General features: G+C 40.4%; 3 protein-coding genes across 4 annotated transcripts; 1 reads left to right on the top strand and 2 right to left on the bottom strand.

Annotated features, from left to right (window-relative positions):
• Positions 1–5,959: 5,959 nt before the first annotated feature.
• Positions 5,960–9,956, bottom strand: LOC121815618 (cytosolic sulfotransferase 1-like). The gene is made up of 8 exons (XM_042227280.1): positions 9,806–9,956; positions 8,851–8,989; positions 8,624–8,746; positions 8,349–8,449; positions 8,047–8,173; positions 7,874–7,971; positions 6,354–6,528; positions 5,960–6,276 (listed from the first exon to the last, which is right to left on the bottom strand). The coding sequence occupies exons 1-8, from the start codon at positions 9,824–9,826 to the stop codon at positions 6,164–6,166; spliced, it is 897 nt and encodes a 298-aa protein (XP_042083214.1). The 5' UTR covers positions 9,827–9,956; the 3' UTR covers positions 5,960–6,163.
• Positions 9,957–12,080: 2,124 nt separating this feature from the next.
• LOC121815617 (WD repeat-containing protein 46-like) lies at positions 12,081–14,376 on the top strand. Of its 2 annotated transcripts, none has more exons than XM_042227277.1 (6): positions 12,081–12,186; positions 12,442–12,618; positions 13,054–13,131; positions 13,221–13,333; positions 13,438–13,525; positions 13,991–14,376. In XM_042227277.1, the coding sequence occupies exons 1-6, from the start codon at positions 12,130–12,132 to the stop codon at positions 14,135–14,137; spliced, it is 660 nt and encodes a 219-aa protein (XP_042083211.1). In that variant the 5' UTR covers positions 12,081–12,129; the 3' UTR covers positions 14,138–14,376. The 2 variants fall into 2 exon arrangements, with proteins under 2 accessions (XP_042083211.1, XP_042083210.1); XM_042227276.1 differs by having other exon boundaries at positions 13,051–13,131; positions 13,991–14,373.
• A 2,037-nt stretch (positions 14,377–16,413) lies between these two features.
• LOC106632306 (cytosolic sulfotransferase 1) lies at positions 16,414–20,537 on the bottom strand. The gene is made up of 8 exons (XM_014338967.2): positions 20,387–20,537; positions 19,432–19,570; positions 19,205–19,327; positions 18,930–19,030; positions 18,628–18,754; positions 18,455–18,552; positions 16,919–17,093; positions 16,414–16,841 (listed from the first exon to the last, which is right to left on the bottom strand). Exons 1-8 carry the CDS (start codon positions 20,405–20,407, stop codon positions 16,729–16,731), a joined length of 897 nt encoding a protein of 298 aa, XP_014194453.1. The 5' UTR covers positions 20,408–20,537; the 3' UTR covers positions 16,414–16,728.
• Between the last annotated feature and the right edge of the window lie 730 nt (positions 20,538–21,267).

Raw genomic sequence — 21,267 nt, 5'->3', positions numbered from 1 at the left:
TAAAGCAAATGGATTTAATTTTAACAAGTCAGGGGTGAAACTGTTCACCTCCAACTTGTTTTATTCCATACGTCATCCATCTGTGCTTGGTGCCAAGGCTGAGATAAACGAGGAGTTATCTCATAAAGAGGAACAAACAGTACTCCAAGAACAGACAAAGCCCAGCAGAAACCTTGAGGAGGAGCTCCATTTGCCCCCACCCGGGAAGAGCCTCAGAAAGGAGAGACATCTAAGGCAAGAAGAGGGGTCCCTATTTGCCTCCAACTCTCTCAACAACACCAACGACCAGGACAAGGGACCACGACCTTCCCCAGTCCCCCAAACCCCTGACAGGCCATCACCCTCCTCCCCCTCCCTTTCTCCCTCCTCCCCACACCTGAAATTCACTGAGGAGATGATGGAGCGGGTCAATGCTGGGCTCAGATCTACCCCCCGTCCCAATCCCTTTTTGTCCCCCATAAACCCCCCACCAGAGCGGCCAAAGGTTCGCCATCGAGCCCCACCCTCAACAGAGCAATCGAAGTCACATTGCCCAGCCTCGCCCCCCTTAGTTCCTCTTCATGCCCTGTCTCCGCAGTCTGATGTGTGATGTGTGGAGGGTCCGGGCTGTGAGGATTATGGCAGTGATGACTTTTCCCAGGAGAAGCTGGGACCCTGTTTACTAGAAGGTTTTAAAATTTCTGTACTTTTAGGTGACAGGAGACATGTGGCCTGGTCAAAACACAGAGAGCTGCACTCTAAAAGATCTTTAAACATAGTAAACATACCTTGTGTGCCACAGACTGCTCCCAAACACGAGGGGACAAGTAATACCTCTAAAACACTTAAGTTGGCTTTATTAAACGTTAGATCTTTAGCTGGGAAAACATTTTTAATTAATGATTTAATCACTGAGCACAGCCTTGATTTTATGTTTTTAACTGAAACTTGGTTGGACCAAAGTAACAGTGGAGCTGTTCTCATCGAGACGACCCCTCCTAACTACAGTTTTATCAGTGAGGTCAGGGCGAGCAGGAGAGGAGGAGGGGTTGCTGTCTTATTTAATGAATCATTTCAATGTAAGCAGCTATCTCCTGGAAGTTTTCAGTCTTTTGAATATGTGGCTTTACAGCTGAAGGCCCCATCCAAAGTTGTGTTTCTTAATGTTTACAGGCCTCCCAAATACTGCACAGACTTTTTTAATGACCTCAGTGAACTGCTGTCTGTGATCTGTGTTGATTTTGACTGTGTAATTATTGCTGGGGATTTTAACATTCATGTGGACAACCCTCAGGACAAAGGGACTAAAGACCTGAGTAACACTCTGGGCAACTTTGGGCTGACTCAGCATGTAACAGAGGCCACACATAATAGAGGACACACTCTTGACCTACTGATCTCCAAAGGCCTGAGCATTTCAAAGGTTACTGTGTCTGATGTGGGCCTGTCTGATCATTACTGTGTTTTCTTTGAAAGTAAAATCTCAGCCCACACAAATATATCAACAACAGTGATCACAAAACGGTGTATAACTGAACACAGTAGTGCAATCTTTAACCAGGTCTTCCCATTAACACCTGACCTGTCCAGAGGGTCAGTCAATGAGCTCGTCAATAGCTTCAATGCTAACATGTTAAATGTAATGGACACTATTGCTCCCATTAAGGTGAAGGTTATCTCTGGAAGGAAAAAGTCTCCATGGAGAAACTCCACACTGGTGAAAAATGAAAAAAGAGAGTGTAGGAAAGCTGAGCGCAGATGGAGAAAAACAAACCTCCAGGTTCATTATGACATTTATAAAGAGAAACTTCACAATTATAATTTACAACTGAGGAATGCAAGGAGGTCCTACTTCTCTGACATCATCACTAAAAACAGCCATAATGCTCGGGTCTTATTTTCTACAGTTGACAGGCTAACAAACCCTCCTGTGTCAGTGGCAGCTGAACTTCATTCGACCATGGCCTGCAATGACTTTGCCAAATTCTTCACAGAAAAATCCAAAAAATTAGACAAGCAATTGGTACATCAACAGCAGATCCAGGATATGTACTGTGTCCACCAAAAAACTGTTTAAACACCATGAAACAGTTTCAACCTATTAACAGCAAAGACCTGGAGGACATCTTAGGTCAACTGAACTCCTCCTCCTGCTGTTTAGATGTCCTGCCAACAAGTTTTTTCAAAAAGGTCTCAAAGACTTTAGAGTCAGACCTGTTACAGATCGTCAACTTTTCTTTATTATCAGGTGTGTTTCCAGAATCACTAAAAACTGCTGTAATCAAACCTATACTGAAAAAGGACAATCTTGACAAGACACAAATGAACAACTACAGGCCGATCTCAAATCTCCCATTTTTAAGTAAGATCATTGAAAAAGCAGTTTCTCAACAGCTCAGTTACTTCTTAAAACAGAATAATTGCTACGATGCCTTCCAGTCAGGTTTTAGACAGAACCACAGCACTGAAACCGCTCTGACCAAAGTGTTTAATGACATATGTCTGAATACAGACAGTGGAAAAATGTCAGTCTTAGTTTTACTGGATCTCAGTGCAGCATTTGATACAGTTGACCACAACATATTACTCAAACGACTGGAGAACTGGGCAGGTCTTTCAGGAACTGTACTAAACTGGTTCAAAACATACTTAGAAAACAGGAAATACTTTGTATCAATAGGTAACTTCACATCTGAGCAGACAAGTATCACATGTGGAGTTCCCCAAGGTTCCATCTTGGGACCCCTTCTGTTTAACATCTACATGCTCCCACTGGCACAGATTATAAACAACAACAAAATAAACTATCACAGCTATGCAGATGACACACAAATATATATCACAATGTCACCAGGAGACCGAGGCCCTGTACAGGCTCTTGGTAAATGCATTGAGGAAATCAATGACTGGTTGTGCCACAATTTTCTCCAGCTAAACAAAAACAAAACTGAGGTAATAGTCTTTGGCGCCAAAGAAAAACGATTACAGGTCACCAGAGAACTTCAATCTATACATCTAAAAACCACAAACCAGGCGAGAAATTTGGGTGTAGTGATGGATGCAGACCTAAACTTAGAAAAACACATTAAGACAATAACAAAGTCAGCTTACTATCACCTCAAGAATATATCAAGGATAAAAGATCTGATGTCTCAACAGGACCTGGAAAAACTAGTCCATGCATTCATCTTTAGTAGGCTTGATTACTGTAACAGCATCTTTACAGGTCTACCTAAAAAATCAGTCAGACAACTACAGCTCATTCAGAACTCTGCTGCTCGAGTCCTCACTAAGACCAAAAAAGTGGACCACATCAGTCCAGCTCTGAGGTCTTTACACTGGCTGCCTGTCCGTCAGAGGATAGACTTTAAAGTTCTGATGCTGGCCTATAAAGCTCTGAATGGTTTAGGACCAAAATACATCAGTGACCTCCTGACCCAGTATGAACCTTCCAGATCCCTCAGGTCATCTGGATCCGGTCTTTTATCAGTTCCCAGAGTCAGAACCAGACACGGAGAAGCTGCATTCAGCTTTTATGCTCCTTATATCTGGAACAAACTCCCAGAAAGCCTCAGATCAGCTGAAACACTCAGTTTATTTAAATCCAGGTTGAAGACTCACCTGTTCTCAGCTGCATTTGAATAAAGCACCAAATCCACACTTTTAAGCTTAAATTTCAAAACTTACATTTAACTACTGATTTTATCTACTGTTCTGATTTTATCTGTTTTGATTTTATATACTGTTGTTTGTTTGTTTGTTAATTAGTTAGTTGTTTGCTTGTTTTAATCAATTTTAAATCATGCTTTTTATTTGTTCTTGTTTCTAATGTCTCTGTAAAGCACTTTGAATCACCTTGTTGTTGAATTGTGCTATACAAATAAACTTGCCTTGCCTTGCCTTGCCTAGAGATATCATACATACCTTTTTAGGGTTAAGGAACATGATCTGGGTTCTGCCTTGCTTCTTTGAATGCATTACTCCCTCACCAGCTGAGTGTTTTCTACCAAACGTCTGGTTGCGAAACACACCACTATCAGCGTATCTGAGTTTTGCGTTACGTTGTGAAAGTCCAGTACTTCCCTCTTGTTCATACAAAACCAAATCAGAAAAATTTGGGACAGTATGGAAAAGTATAGAAATTAGTGATTTCTAAATTTACTTTGACTTGTGTGTCATTACAGACAATATGAACACAAAATGTTGTCATGTTTTGCCTGGTCAACTTCATTTCATTTGTAAATATACATCCTTTCCTGTCATTCAGACCTGCAGCACATTCCCAAAAAGGATCCAGTTGTGGGGCATCAAGTCATGGGCCTTCTTGTAGTCAATCCAGGCAGTGCACAGGATGTTGAGCCAGGGTTTGTAGTCTCGGCTGCTCTGTCTACCAGTACCTGGTGTTTCACTCCACTGATATTGATACTCGTGCCAATTCCCTTCTGTGCCCGCTCATGTTTTGAGCCATATGCCTATTCATCTTAGCCGCTATGATGCCTGGACAGGAGCTTCCATGTTGTACTGAGCCAGGTTATTGGCTGGTAGTTAGATAGGACTGATCCATTCTGGGGATCCTTGGGCATCAGGACTTTCTGGCCTTTCTGACATCAGACACCATTCTGGGTGTCTCTTATTGACTAGCAGCTGGTTCATTTGTGCTGCTAGAAGTTCATTGAGTGCAGCTGGCTTCTTTAGCCGTGAACCATGTCCAGGCCTGGTGCTGTCCAGCCCTTCATACTTGAGACCCTTTCTTGGATGTCTAGCACTGTGATGGTTACTGGACCCTGCTCAGGGTAACAGCCTCCCCGGACCCTGTTTAGGGAGGTTGCTGTGGTCTGCCCTTAGATTCACGAGCCACTGAACATTGTTGTTATACATAGCATCCTTGTCCCATATGCTCTTCCAGTATTACTCCATCTCCAGACTTGGTGGTGCTGCTGTTCTCATATTGTTCCCCTGCCACTGAGAATACACCTTGGATGGTTCTGTGGAGAACAGCTGGTTTATTCTCCTGCCTTCTACATCTCTGGTATACCTTTTCAAGCGGCTGGCCAAGGCCGTGTGAGTCAGACTTCACCAGCACCTTTCACCATGGGCCACTCTGGAAAAAGAATGAGTCCAGCCCTTCTCCAGGAGTTTGGTTCCAGGACCCTTATGTCGTGGTGAACCTAACTATATCTAGTTATCTAGGTTTCTTTCCTGCTAGCAAGACAGTTCACTTCCCACAAAACAAAGTCTGTGATGCTTTGGGGCTGTCAATATGCCTAGCCCTTGCCTTTGCCTGCTACCCAGATTACACTGACCCTGGCCCTGGTGCCTGTCATTGTGCATAGTAGGCCCACAGGATGATGGATTCATATGATTTCTTGAAGCTGTGCCTGAACAAGCCTCATTAATCCAGATCCAGTCACCAGAGTCTAGCTGGCAACCTCCCTCCCCAATCTGGCTCCAAGAGGGGCCTTGATTTCCCATGGTGAGATTATACGGTGCAGGAATTTCCATTAGCATGTTTTGAATCGCTCTTAATCTGGTGCCTCCCTTGTGACCAATTTCTAATGGGAGACCCTATTAGACAATACTGCTCCCAGGGCCAGGAGGACGATCCCCTGTGATAAGGTACATTTGTATTTTATATTTAGTTTATAAATAGTATTGACTAATTAAAATATGATAAGAATAGTTGTATCATTTTGTCTTGGGTAAACCACATTCTCAAAACCCCCCAACAGAGGAATTCATATTGATTTCAGCTACACAAACAATACATTGTTGCTAGTTTGGTATTTCTTGACGGAACAATGCAGATTTTTTACCTGGCTGTAGAATGTAACTAAACCTGAATAAAATCAAATAGAAAACCCTGCAAAACAAATGGACCAGTCATTACCTTTTATTTTTTTTATCACACACAGAGAATAAAAAATGGGCTGTTAGAACTTAGTAAAAAACTTTAAAAACTTTCTTATTTTATTAAATTTTAATCTACACACCAAAGTTTCAGTATTGCAGTACAGTGTTACTGGTAATGTCCAATATTTTTTTGTTTGTAGTGACATAAATATTCACTTTCAAACATGAAATGCCTTTTAATTTGTGATTAATAATATAAAGCACATTGATTTAGTTAAAGATTTAGATAAAGTCAATCAGTGACCCTTTTTACATTCTATATGCCTGGCTCTGTTCAAATTTCAGTGCGGAACTGAAGTGTGGGATCTTTCATCTTCTTCTTGTAGTCTTCATCAAACACTTCATTCTGAGCGACGGTGAAGTGGTTCTTCCAGTCAGCAACCTTTCCTGCAGAGACACAGATAAAAATCAGTCAGGTATTTTTCCTAATATCACCTCATGCATCACAATATGGTTCAATGTACCTTTTCTCATGAAGGGAGAAATCTTGAAATCTAAAATGGAGAACGTGGAATAGTTGGTCATCTCATTCTTTTTCATGTTATCAAACTGGACTCCACCTGCAATCATTTTCTTATCCTCAGCTGAATTGGACAAACTGAGGAAGCTGCAGAGTTTGTCTATTTCCCGTTCAGTGTCCTGAAAAGATAGATAAGAGTTATTTGGAGTAGGGATGCATCTAAAGGCTGCAGGACAGTAGCTCTCGATGACTGGAGCTGGAGACCCCTGATCTTAAGCATACCACATTATCTGTCAAACATAGTGGAGATGATGTTTTGGCATGTATAGCTGCCAGTGGAACAAAGTCACTGTTTATTGATGATGTGTCTACTGATAGAAGTATCAGGATGGTTTTAGAAGTGGACGGGGCTATACTATCTGCTCAGATTTATCCAAATGCTGCAAAACTGATGAGACGGTGCGTCATAATATAAACAAATAACGACTCGAAGCAACCCAGAGATTTCTTAAGAGAAGGAAAGGGGATAGTCTTCAGTGGCAAAGTCAGTTACCTGCTCTCAATCCAATAGAGCATGCAGTTTAGTTACTGAAGACAGAGATCCACACATGCAGCACCTGAAGGTGGCTGCAGTAAAGGCCTCGAAGTACATCTCAAAGCAAGTCCATATAGGTATACGGTAACTATATTAGTGTGTCCAGTTATTTTTAAGTTAAAACTGTCACGGTCCCCGTGTCTCTCTGGCTGGCCCACGCTGGCTACAGGTTTTGTTGTTGTTCATTTTGGTTTTCTTTCTCTCCTCCTCCTCTCTGCCTGGGTGGAGCTCATTACGGGCTCTCGCTCTTGGCCCACGCACCCGTGTGATGATGTCCACCTGCGGCTGATCGGGCTGATTTCCCCAGCTGCTATTTAAGGCAGTGGCACAGAGCAGCTCACCGCTGGAACGTTAAACTACCTGAGTTCGTGCTCGCGGCTTATTCGAAGAAGTTTTGTTTGTTTTTCCTGTTGTGGAACTAACCGTGCACTTCTTGTCTGTAGATTCTGGACCAAATCACCGGACCTGTCCAAGTGGGGCAGTGTGTGGAGTGTGGGAGCGAGTGCGGCTGAAGAGGAGTGCGTGTGTGCGGAGGAGCGGTGGCGGTGACTGAGTGGAAAAGGAAGCGCGTGTGTGGATTCCCCCCCCCCCCCCCCCTTCTCTCCCTGGAGCCCTGGACCCCCTCCCAACTCACTGTACATATATTTTGCACTAAGGTGATCCCCATTGTAAATAAATCCCCTTTTGTGTTTCCTTGAAAAGAACTGTCTGCGCGTGAGTCCGTTCAGTAGCCATGACAACTATGCTTTTAAAGCCTTTGTGGTACACAAAGGCAAAATTACAAAAGAAATGTGACATTGTCCAAATACTTATGGACCTAACTGTATCATCACAACATTACAGCCATCATTACAGCATTATAAGCTACTAAATGAGAGCTTCAAGCAAGTAGCGTAAAGAGAAAGGAACTCACAAAGGAATCAGATTACCTCAATCATATCTTCATAGAACATGTAGTGAATGTTTGAGTAAGTCTGTTTCTTCTTCCACCAGCCATTCACATGGTCATACCAGGAGCCAAACACCACTAGGGCCACAGAAACAGGAAAATAGCAGTCATACAGTAAATGAAAATAACTTTAATATAGTATTTTATGCATACTTTTTCCTTCCATGAATCTGTGGATGTAGTTGCTCCAGTCGCCAGGCTCTGGGTGAGCAATATTCATGCGATCAAAATGGAAAAAAGACACCATGTTGTCCTTTGCATTGCGGGCTACATAGACAATCTACAAAAGATTTTTAAAAAGGAAAAACGAACTCTAACTCAAATGAATCTCAAATTCTCTTGGTAGGCTTCAAGTTTAACTTAAGCCAAGTGGAAAACTGCACTATTATCGGTATTATTATCAGCTTCTTGATGATACACTGAGCTGATGCAAACAACAGACAGGAAAATGCAACCTTGCAGTTTTGTTCCCAGAAGGACTTTGGCACAAACTGGACAGGAAAATGAGTCTTAATGAGTCGAGGGGTGGTGGGCAGCTTGTCTGCCAGGTCTTTTCCTGCATGGAGGGATGAAGATGAAAAAAACACAAGTTTGACTGTGTAAAATGTTAATACCAACTAACCAACGGTAACATAGCGATATGATTTTAGTCAAGTTTGAGGAAAAAGAGGCCAACAATCCATAATGGTTTGTAGGTGTTTGTGTAAAATTGGTACATTTGATCAAAAACCTGAAAACAAAGGTGGAACGGCAATCTCCAGGAAGGGCACTCTCTCAAAGATAGGGATGGTTTTCTGTCGTTCTGTCTGACCAAAATACAGCAGGTCAAGAATCTGGGAGACCCATGTGGTTCCTAAAGTGAGAGGGGGGAAAAAGAAGTTAACATGACCCCTACACTGACCTCTATGCACACACTTTGATGAGCTGTAAAGGTTTATACCGCTTTCTTGGACCGACCTGCTTTGGGATATGTTGCAATAAGTATATCATCCGGTCTGGCCTGAAAGTTTTGAACGTTCTCCCAGTTGGTTGTGAAAATGGGAATCATTGAGACTCCATGGAAATCAAACAGTTGTTGTCGAGAAGGAAAAACTGCCTTTGGGAAAAAAGCAAAAACCAGACTTTTTAAAAAATCTGAATGTGTACTTAAATTCACTTTATTGTCCCAAAAAGGACACTTGTTGTGCATCATGATGATTAAAAACAACAATAAATCACTTATGATGCAGTTAATATGTACATAAATAAATAAAACACACACACAGAGAGAATATAAAGCAGGGAAAATATTGTTTGCAAGTTATAAATTTTACTCATAGTATGAATGCAGATGGTACAAATTAAGTTTTACATTGGTTACAATGGCTGACTGTTTCTACAGAGTGAGGACACTTTGTTTGTGTACTAACCAGTTAAATGTATAATAGAAATACCACTCAGCTGCTCTCAGGCTTGTTAAAGTTTCCCTGAAATATCATGAGGACCAGGGCTCTTGCTGTCTTTATCAAGGCTGAGAAATCAATGTAATGTAATGTAATCAGGTACTGCAGTGCCATCTGTGGGTAATGAAGTCAGATCATGCTTCAAGCTGTTTTATACAAGTCCTCTTTAAAGAGAGAGCGAGATCACAAATGGTTAACAGCACAAAAATACTTGGTGTGCTCAGAGAGGAAGTCTGGCTGCTGCTCAACAAAAACACTGGTGCTGATTGATAAAGAAACCCTCTGACTTGCAAAATAAAATGAACCCACATGGCTCATGCATGCATTTACACGACTTTAACTGATAAATCCATTGTCATTAGCTTAGCTCTACATGCTTAACAAGAGACAAACACCATAAAATTAGAGCAAACTCTAGCTGAAGCAACAACAACAACAACAACAGTTTGGTTTAAAGATGTCAGGCATACCTTCTCTGGATCGAGAGACATGCTGATTGCCGGTTTTTGTCTGGTTTCTCTTACTGGGATTTTTCTCTGTCCAGATGAGTATTTTATATGCAACTTCTGATTATGTAACACGCTGCAGTGAGAGGGGCCCTCCCAAGGGAGAACTGAAATTCCAGCCCTTCCCTGACTTCCGGATCCTTTTGTTGGGAGCATTTCTTTTCCTATTCTAGGATCTAAATGAATCCTAGAATTGTGTCAATGAAAACATTACTCATGCATTCAAATCACTTTATTTGGTATGACATTTTAAATGGACAGTATTGCAAATGCACGATATACAATACATTGATTAGAAGTTTGGATGACGTTACAGTAATATTATCACATGACCACTGAACAAAAAGCAATGTCATGCAATGACAAAGCTTTTTATTTATGACTGTACAGAGGTTTAAGTGAGGGAACAAATGTGTTCCCCTTTGAAAGGTAAGCTTTTAAAAGTCAGAAGGAAATCTTGATTTTCAAATCCAACATAGCTGTAGATAAAGAGAATAGGCTTTCTGGCTGGAGTTAATCTACTTTAAAGACACATCAAGGAGAGTAAAAACATTTCTGGGCTTGTGGCCTTTATCAGCATTATTGTTCCAGTTTAGCAGTTATGCTTAACTACTTTCGCAAGTATTAAAAAGATAGCAAAAATCTCCTGCATGCATGTGTTTTATGCTTACATTTTTAATATGGGGACAATAGTTAGAACATCAGTATCATAGTTACTGTAGTGACAAACGATAAGTCATTTTTTGCAGGTCAGTTTAATGGAACTTATTATTAAAATCACAAACATCAAAATATAATCTTTGAAATGTAAACATAAAACCAGAATTGATGTTCACAGAAGGAACTGAAAAATAAATGAAAAGTTAAAAATTACAACTGCACATTGGGTTTGTTTGAACAAAAAGGAAGTTGCAGATTTTAGCTTGCAAAACACATTCTAAGACCAAAGATCACACAAACACTATTCAGAGGGGTAACGTACAAGCAAGATCAACTCTAAAGAAAAGAGTCAGAAGAATATGGTAGGAATGATTAATTAGCATGTTAAAGAGAGAGCCCTGCTATAGGCTGGCAGTAAGTTCATGCTGTACCCCACCTTTCAAATTATGTTAGGGGTGAAGGGCTCCACCACCCTGTGACTCTGAGGCATCGAGCTTCTTCTTAAACACACTTCTATGAGAAGACTTTAAGTGCAGGCTAAAAACGTATTAGTTTCTGTTGAGACTAAAGACTGCGGGGACAGAGTATTTCAGTCTGTGGCAAGGTTATTATAGCTCACTAAAACTAAACTAAAAATTAAAACTAGATGTGAAAAAGAAATTCAGTAAAATAAAAAATCTAAATATATCATATTTTTAAAAACTAAACTTATAAAAAGTTAAAACAAACTAAAATTAATCTGTGAACTTTAAAAAAAATGTTCATTAGTTTTCAAAGAGTAAATATAGTATTAGTGTTTGTTATTTGGGGGGAATTTTATTTTATTTTTTATCAAAACTTGCCAGATGAGGCTTTGATGGAAACATTTATTGAGTCTTTTGATGTCTACAAGACTGTGAGCATTGCACGATCCAATAATAATGAATAGCAACTAAAAATAAGACTGAAACTAATAGAAACTAAACATTTTCAAAAAAAGTAAAGATTAAACTGAAACGAGCAAATTCTCTTGGGTATACTGCAACTAGACTGAATTAAAAGCCAAAAGTCAAAGCAAAATAAAAAATAAACACTAATTAGATCATTACAAAAACTTGAATAACTCTGGTCTGTGGATAGTCTCCCACTCTGTGGACTCCTTTGAAAAACAGTTTAAGACTTTTATTTTGTTATAACCATCTTTTATTATGTATTTTTAATTGATTGTTTCTATTAATTGTTCTTTAATTTCCTAGGATATTTTGTCGTGATTATCCCTAGTGTTTTTATTAATTCATTTTTATTTATTTTTTTGTTACTTAGGAACTTGATGAAGGGAAACCTTTATTCCCTTTTAACCCACTAGGTGGTACCATGAGACAACATTAAAAGGCTAAGATGAATACAAGACTGAAATAAAAGATTTGAAATATGCAGGGAAAGAAAAAAGTCGATTTTTTTTATTATCTTAATCCTGTTACAAAGAGAGAATATCATTAAATGAACTATAAAGATTTCTTTTTTTATGCACATACTGAACCTATAAGCCGATGCAGTAACCCTTTCAGACCGAACGGTGGCGATCATCATGTACAGATACAGTTTATTGAAGCCGTTAATGCAGAAGAAGAAAAACGTACACAACAGAGATGGCGTCACCCGGCGAGGCATCGGTGGATGAGACACACGTGGGTAAAAAGAAGAAGGTAAATATAGATAAATAATTTCTAGAAGCATATCGTCGCAGCCGTTTGAAGCTATTGGTGACTGCAGCTGAGGAACGCAGTTTTATAACTAATAAACAGTAAACGTAAGGTAGTTTTTTCTTGCTAGCGTCAAGCGGCTAATGTGAGTAGCCCCACACGGGGGCGAAGACCAGTGTAAAAAGTTTCTGGGCTTAAATAACGAAATACGTTATAGTCACTTCTTCTAACTTGCCACTGTTCGCTCCTATCTTACAGCTGCCTGCTCGATACTGGCAGGAGCTCCAGGAGGAGGAACGGAAGGATGAAAACAAAGTTAAAAGCGACGGAGAACAGAGCAAAGAGGCTCTGCGGCAGGAGGAGGACAAGACACAGAAGGCAAAGAAGCGAAAACAAGACCAAAGTCCAAGTGATGGAGAGAAAGTCAAGCCAGAGGTAAGAGTACACGAATTACTATTGACAGACAAAAATCACGCCATCATTTCTTGCTCTTGCTTAAACTGTTGTAGTGAGGTCCTGTGTTGCATTGGAATATGTTTAAGATGCAGTTTGGGGTATTCTTATTTGCACTAAACAGCCTATGCATCGCCTTTGTACTGCTATTACACTGCAAAATCTTCCAAATATCCCCCAAAAAGCAGATTATTATGTAAACAAAGGTAGCCAGGCATGCCTAATCTCCCATGATGATTCATGAGTGTTGTACTGAATCTTTTAGCAGTAATATTTAAGTTTGAAGCACCACTTACGACCAGAAGAAGATAGCATTTAATGTTTATCATGATTCAGTCTGCTGTTACATTTTAGTATAGGTAATATAGGACTGTATATTATATATTGTTCTAACTGATGTTCATATTCTTTCAGAAGTCTGATCCATTCCCAGGCCCTGCTCCTATTCCAGAAGACAGATTGCAAAAATTCAAGAGGAAAGATAAACTTAAAAAGGTAAGCATCTGAGTGGCTCTTCTTTAAAATAGTATGCTCTTTTTTTCAGCGCTTGTCTTTCGTCTGATTTCTCTTTCGTTTTGTAATAGCCTCACCGTAAGCAGCACAAGCTGAGAGATATCATAGCTCGCTCAGAAGACGCTTCAGAAATGGCCCAGAAACAAGCAGCACGGTTTGACCTTCTCCTCCCGGAGGAGGCAGGGTAATGTCCTTTAAATGATGCTCACCTCTTTGTGTTAGATCGTACTCTGTGACAGATATCATGTGATTTAAAAACACATGAGTGATGTTTGTCCCTGATCTCAGGTTTTTAGAAGGAGATGAAGATGAGGACACGTGTATGATCTCACAGGAGGATATTGCGGAGGCTGTGGACATAACATCTGGAGCAAAGGTACTGAGACCTTTTTATCAAATAAATGTTTCTTTGTTTGACAGGTTGTTTGTTTTAACAAATTGTACCTGAAGTGTGCACTGAAGTTGGTTAAGAAAATAATGGAAACTGATACCTGTCACCATCATACTTATGTAGTTCATCACCAACCATTTTTGCGGGGGAGAAGATGGATTTTAAAAAGGTTTTGTGTGAATGTATAAATAACTTATTAAACAGAAAAATTTGCACAGAAATTTTGAAGAAACACAGATTATGGGCTTTTGTTTGGTTTTGCTGACAAATTCACACACTGGTGATGGCAAGCTACATTATTATTACTATTACTATTTAACACATTTATTTTGCAAGCAAAGGTTTGCTGGTTCAGTTCCAACCGTAGACATAAATTTGCTATGGAGTTGTCACGGGAAGAGATTCTGCAGAGTGAGTGTTGTTCATTTCTTGTTATCTTCTCTTCCTCAGTATTTTAATCTGAAACTGTCTCAGTTTGGACCGTATCGATTGGATTACAGCAAGACTGGACGGTCAGTATCATGCAATATCATGCAGCACATGCTTATCTGTGTGAAGTGTTTTGTCTCTCTCTTGTGGAGAGAGACTGATATTTAGTGATTTAAAAGGCCAACATATCAGCAGATGGTTTAACATTTAACAAATTGCTCCTTCATGTAGTGGTGGGGTTTTTTGGGTTTGTTTTTTTTTTTTTTGTAAAACACTGATTTATGTCAAGTCCACCTAAGTTGTCGATGGGCTTGGCAGGACGACTCACCGTTTCTAGAGGAAATGCTAAGTATCCTTTATAACCTTTGTAATCTTCTAAGCAGATATGAAACGTACATATTTATTTCCAACTCTGTCTTCCTTTCTTGTTGTTGAATTGTGCTATACAAATAAACTTGCCTTGCCTTGCCTTGCCTAGAGATATCATACATACCTTTTTAGGGTTAAGGAACATGATCTGGGTTCTGCCTTGCTTCTTTGAATGCATTACTCCCTCACCAGCTGAGTGTTTTCTACCAAACGTCTGGTTGCGAAACACACCACTATCAGCGTATCTGAGTTTTGCGTTACGTTGTGAAAGTCCAGTACTTCCCTCTTGTTCATACAAAACCAAATCAGAAAAATTTGGGACAGTATGGAAAAGTATAGAAATTAGTGATTTCTAAATTTACTTTGACTTGTGTGTCATTACAGACAATATGAACACAAAATGTTGTCATGTTTTGCCTGGTCAACTTCATTTCATTTGTAAATATACATCCTTTCCTGTCATTCAGACCTGCAGCACATTCCCAAAAAGGATCCAGTTGTGGGGCATCAAGTCATGGGCCTTCTTGTAGTCAATCCAGGCAGTGCACAGGATGTTGAGCCAGGGTTTGTAGTCTCGGCTGCTCTGTCTACCAGTACCTGGTGTTTCACTCCACTGATATTGATACTCGTGCCAATTCCCTTCTGTGCCCGCTCATGTTTTGAGCCATATGCCTATTCATCTTAGCCGCTATGATGCCTGGACAGGAGCTTCCATGTTGTACTGAGCCAGGTTATTGGCTGGTAGTTAGATAGGACTGATCCATTCTGGGGATCCTTGGGCATCAGGACTTTCTGGCCTTTCTGACATCAGACACCATTCTGGGTGTCTCTTATTGACTAGCAGCTGGTTCATTTGTGCTGCTAGAAGTTCATTGAGTGCAGCTGGCTTCTTTAGCCGTGAACCATGTCCAGGCCTGGTGCTGTCCAGCCCTTCATACTTGAGACCCTTTCTTGGATGTCTAGCACTGTGATGGTTACTGGACCCTGCTCAGGGTAACAGCCTCCCCGGACCCTGTTTAGGGAGGTTGCTGTGGTCTGCCCTTAGATTCACGAGCCACTGAACATTGTTGTTATACATAGCATCCTTGTCCCATATGCTCTTCCAGTATTACTCCATCTCCAGACTTGGTGGTGCTGCTGTTCTCATATTGTTCCCCTGCCACTGAGAATACACCTTGGATGGTTCTGTGGAGAACAGCTGGTTTATTCTCCTGCCTTCTACATCTCTGGTATACCTTTTCAAGCGGCTGGCCAAGGCCGTGTGAGTCAGACTTCACCAGCACCTTTCACCATGGGCCACTCTGGAAAAAGAATGAGTCCAGCCCTTCTCCAGGAGTTTGGTTCCAGGACCCTTATGTCGTGGTGAACCTAACTATATCTAGTTATCTAGGTTTCTTTCCTGCTAGCAAGACAGTTCACTTCCCACAAAACAAAGTCTGTGATGCTTTGGGGCTGTCAATATGCCTAGCCCTTGCCTTTGCCTGCTACCCAGATTACACTGACCCTGGCCCTGGTGCCTGTCATTGTGCATAGTAGGCCCACAGGATGATGGATTCATATGATTTCTTGAAGCTGTGCCTGAACAAGCCTCATTAATCCAGATCCAGTCACCAGAGTCTAGCTGGCAACCTCCCTCCCCAATCTGGCTCCAAGAGGGGCCTTGATTTCCCATGGTGAGATTATACGGTGCAGGAATTTCCATTAGCATGTTTTGAATCGCTCTTAATCTGGTGCCTCCCTTGTGACCAATTTCTAATGGGAGACCCTATTAGACAATACTGCTCCCAGGGCCAGGAGGACGATCCCCTGTGATAAGGTACATTTGTATTTTATATTTAGTTTATAAATAGTATTGACTAATTAAAATATGATAAGAATAGTTGTATTCATTTTGTCTTGGGTAAACCACATTCTCAAAACCCCCCAACAGAGGAATTCATATTGATTTCAGCTACACAAACAATACATTGTTGCTAGTTTGGTATTTCTTGACGGAACAATGCAGATTTTTTACCTGGCTGTAGAATGTAACTAAACCTGAATAAAATCAAATAGAAAACCCTGCAAAACAAATGGACCAGTCATTACCTTTTATTTTTTTTATCACACACAGAGAATAAAAAATGGGCTGTTAGCACTTAGTAAAAAACTTTAAAGTAAACTTTCGTATTACTTCATACATTTTAATCTACACACCAAAGTTTCAGTATTGCAGTACAGTGTTACTGGTAATGTCCAATATTTTTTTGTTTGTAGTGACATAAATATTCACTTTCAAACATGAAATGCCTTTTAATTTGTGATTAATAATATAAAGCACATTGATTTAGTTAAAGATTTAGATAAAGTCAATCAGTGACCCTTTTTACATTCTATATGCCTGGCTCTGTTCAAATTTCAGTGCGGAACTGAAGTGTGGGATCTTTCATCTTCTTCTTGTAGTCTTCATCAAACACTTCATTCTGAGCGACGGTGAAGTGGTTCTTCCAGTCAGCAACCTTTCCTGCAGAGACACAGATAAAAATCAGTCAGGTATTTTTCCTAATATCACCTCATGCATCACAATATGGTTCAATGTACCTTTTCTCATGAAGGGAGAAATCTTGAAATCTAAAATGGAGAACGTGGAATAGTTGGTCATCTCATTCTTTTTCATGTTATCAAACTGGACTCCACCTGCAATCATTTTCTTATCCTCAGCTGAATTGGACAAACTGAGGAAGCTGCAGAGTTTGTCTATTTCCCGTTCAGTGTCCTGAAAAGATAGATAAGAGTTATTTGGAGTAGGGATGCATCTAAAGGCTGCAGGACAGTAGCTCTCGATGACTGGAGCTGGAGACCCCTGATCTTAAGCATACCACATTATCTGTCAAACATAGTGGAGATGATGTTTTGGCATGTATAGCTGCCAGTGGAACAAAGTCACTGTTTATTGATGATGTGTCTACTGATAGAAGTATCAGGATGGTTTTAGAAGTGGACGGGGCTATACTATCTGCTCAGATTTATCCAAATGCTGCAAAACTGATGAGACGGTGCGTCATAATATAAACAAATAACGACTCGAAGCAACCCAGAGATTTCTTAAGAGAAGGAAAGGGGATAGTCTTCAGTGGCAAAGTCAGTTACCTGCTCTCAATCCAATAGAGCATGCAGTTTAGTTACTGAAGACAGAGATCCACACATGCAGCACCTGAAGGTGGCTGCAGTAAAGGCCTCGAAGTACATCTCAAAGCAAGTCCATATAGGTATACGGTAACTATATTAGTGTGTCCAGTTATTTTTAAGTTAAAACTGTCACGGTCCCCGTGTCTCTCTGGCTGGCCCACGCTGGCTACAGGTTTTGTTGTTGTTCATTTTGGTTTTCTTTCTCTCCTCCTCCTCTCTGCCTGGGTGGAGCTCATTACGGGCTCTCGCTCTTGGCCCACGCACCCGTGTGATGATGTCCACCTGCGGCTGATCGGGCTGATTTCCCCAGCTGCTATTTAAGGCAGTGGCACAGAGCAGCTCACCGCTGGAACGTTAAACTACCTGAGTTCGTGCTCGCGGCTTATTCGAAGAAGTTTTGTTTGTTTTTCCTGTTGTGGAACTAACCGTGCACTTCTTGTCTGTAGATTCTGGACCAAATCACCGGACCTGTCCAAGTGGGGCAGTGTGTGGAGTGTGGGAGCGAGTGCGGCTGAAGAGGAGTGCGTGTGTGCGGAGGAGCGGTGGCGGTGACTGAGTGGAAAAGGAAGCGCGTGTGTGGATTCCCCCCCCCCCCCCCCCTTCTCTCCCTGGAGCCCTGGACCCCCTCCCAACTCACTGTACATATATTTTGCACTAAGGTGATCCCCATTGTAAATAAATCCCCTTTTGTGTTTCCTTGAAAAGAACTGTCTGCGCGTGAGTCCGTTCAGTAGCCATGACAAAAACAAACTGACTGCTTGATTTAACAGCCTTTCTGGTGGTACACAGAGGCAAAATTACAAAAGAAATGTGACATTGTCCAAATACTTATGGACCTAACTGTATCATCACAACATTACAGCCATCATTACAGCATTATAAGCTACTAAATGAGAGCTTCAAGCAAGTAGCGTAAAGAGAAAGGAACTCACAAAGGAATCAGATTACCTCAATCATATCTTCATAGAACATGTAGTGAATGTTTGAGTAAGTCTGTTTCTTCTTCCACCAGCCATTCACATGGTCATACCAGGAGCCAAACACCACTAGGGCCACAGAAACAGGAAAATAGCAGTCATACAGTAAATGAAAATAACTTTAATATAGTATTTTATGCATACTTTTTCCTTCCATGAATCTGTGGATGTAGTTGCTCCAGTCGCCAGGCTCTGGGTGAGCAATATTCATGCGATCAAAATGGAAAAAAGACACCATGTTGTCCTTTGCATTGCGGGCTACATAGACAATCTACAAAAGATTTTTAAAAAGGAAAAACGAACTCTAACTCAAATGAATCTCAAATTCTCTTGGTAGGCTTCAAGTTTAACTTAAGCCAAGTGGAAAACTGCACTATTATCGGTATTATTATCAGCTTCTTGATGATACACTGAGCTGATGCAAACAACAGACAGGAAAATGCAACCTTGCAGTTTTGTTCCCAGAAGGACTTTGGCACAAACTGGACAGGAAAATGAGTCTTAATGAGTCGAGGGGTGGTGGGCAGCTTGTCTGCCAGGTCTTTTCCTGCATGGAGGGATGAAGATGAAAAAAACACAAGTTTGACTGTGTAAAATGTTAATACCAACTAACCAACGGTAACATAGCGATATGATTTTAGTCAAGTTTGAGGAAAAAGAGGCCAACAATCCATAATGGTTTGTAGGTGTTTGTGTAAAATTGGTACATTTGATCAAAAACCTGAAAACAAAGGTGGAACGGCAATCTCCAGGAAGGGCACTCTCTCAAAGATAGGGATGGTTTTCTGTCGTTCTGTCTGACCAAAATACAGCAGGTCAAGAATCTGGGAGACCCATGTGGTTCCTAAAGTGAGAGGGGGGAAAAAGAAGTTAACATGACCCCTACACTGACCTCTATGCACACACTTTGATGAGCTGTAAAGGTTTATACCGCTTTCTTGGACCGACCTGCTTTGGGATATGTTGCAATAAGTATATCATCCGGTCTGGCCTGAAAGTTTTGAACGTTCTCCCAGTTGGTTGTGAAAATGGGAATCATTGAGACTCCATGGAAATCAAACAGTTGTTGTCGAGAAGGAAAAACTGCCTTTGGGAAAAAAGCAAAAACCAGACTTTTTAAAAAATCTGAATGTGTACTTAAATTCACTTTATTGTCCCAAAAAGGACACTTGTTGTGCATCATGATGATTAAAAACAACAATAAATCACTTATGATGCAGTTAATATGTACATAAATAAATAAAACACACACACAGAGAGAATATAAAGCAGGGAAAATATTGTTTGCAAGTTATAAATTTTACTCATAGTATGAATGCAGATGGTACAAATTAAGTTTTACATTGGTTACAATGGCTGACTGTTTCTACAGAGTGAGGACACTTTGTTTGTGTACTAACCAGTTAAATGTATAATAGAAATACCACTCAGCTGCTCTCAGGCTTGTTAAAGTTTCCCTGAAATATCATGAGGACCAGGGCTCTTGCTGTCTTTATCAAGGCTGAGAAATCAATGTAATGTAATGTAATCAGGTACTGCAGTGCCATCTGTGGGTAATGAAGTCAGATCATGCTTCAAGCTGTTTTATACAAGTCCTCTTTAAAGAGAGAGCGAGATCACAAATGGTTAACAGCACAAAAATACTTGGTGTGCTCAGAGAGGAAGTCTGGCTGCTGCTCAACAAAAACACTGGTGCTGATTGATAAAGAAACCCTCTGACTTGCAAAATAAAATGAACCCACATGGCTCATGCATGCATTTACACGACTTTAACTGATAAATCCATTGTCATTAGCTTAGCTCTACATGCTTAACAAGAGACAAACACCATAAAATTAGAGCAAACTCTAGCTGAAGCAACAACAACAACAACAACAGTTTGGTTTAAAGATGTCAGGCATACCTTCTCTGGATCGAGAGACATGCTGATTGCCGGTTTTTGTCTGGTTTCTCTTACTGGGATTTTTCTCTGTCCAGATGAGTATTTTATATGCAACTTCTGATTATGTAACACGCTGCAGTGAGAGGGGCCCTCCCAAGGGAGAACTGAAATTCCAGCCCTTCCCTGACTTCCGGATCCTTTTGTTGGGAGCATTTCTTTTCCTATTCTAGGATCTAAATGAATCCTAGAATTGTGTCAATGAAAACATTACTCATGCATTCAAATCACTTTATTTGGTATGACATTTTAAATGGACAGTATTGCAAATGCACGATATACAATACATTGATTAGAAGTTTGGATGACGTTACAGTAATATTATCACATGACCACTGAACAAAAAGCAATGTCATGCAATGACAAAGCTTTTTATTTATGACTGTACAGAGGTTTAAGTGAGGGAACAAATGTGTTCCCCTTTGAAAGGTAAGCTTTTAAAAGTCAGAAGGAAATCTTGATTTTCAAATCCAACATAGCTGTAGATAAAGAGAATAGGCTTTCTGGCTGGAGTTAATCTACTTTAAAGACACATCAAGGAGAGTAAAAACATTTCTGGGCTTGTGGCCTTTATCAGCATTATTGTTCCAGTTTAGCAGTTATGCTTAACTACTTTCGCAAGTATTAAAAAGATAGCAAAAATCTCCTGCATGCATGTGTTTTATGCTTACATTTTTAATATGGGGACAATAGTTAGAACATCAGTATCATAGTTACTGTAGTGACAAACGATAAGTCATTTTTTGCAGGTCAGTTTAATGGAACTTATTATTAAAATCACAAACATCAAAATATAATCTTTGAAATGTAAACATAAAACCAGAATTGATGTTCACAGAAGGAAC

This window comes from Haplochromis burtoni, unplaced genomic scaffold, assembly GCF_018398535.1.
Source record: "Haplochromis burtoni strain Fernald_Lab_line unplaced genomic scaffold, NCSU_Asbu1 Contig_252, whole genome shotgun sequence".
NCBI classification, from domain to species: Eukaryota; Metazoa; Chordata; class Actinopteri; order Cichliformes; family Cichlidae; genus Haplochromis; species Haplochromis burtoni.
Note: the sequence above shows the minus strand (reverse complement) of the source record. Positions and strands in the feature narration are given on the sequence as shown.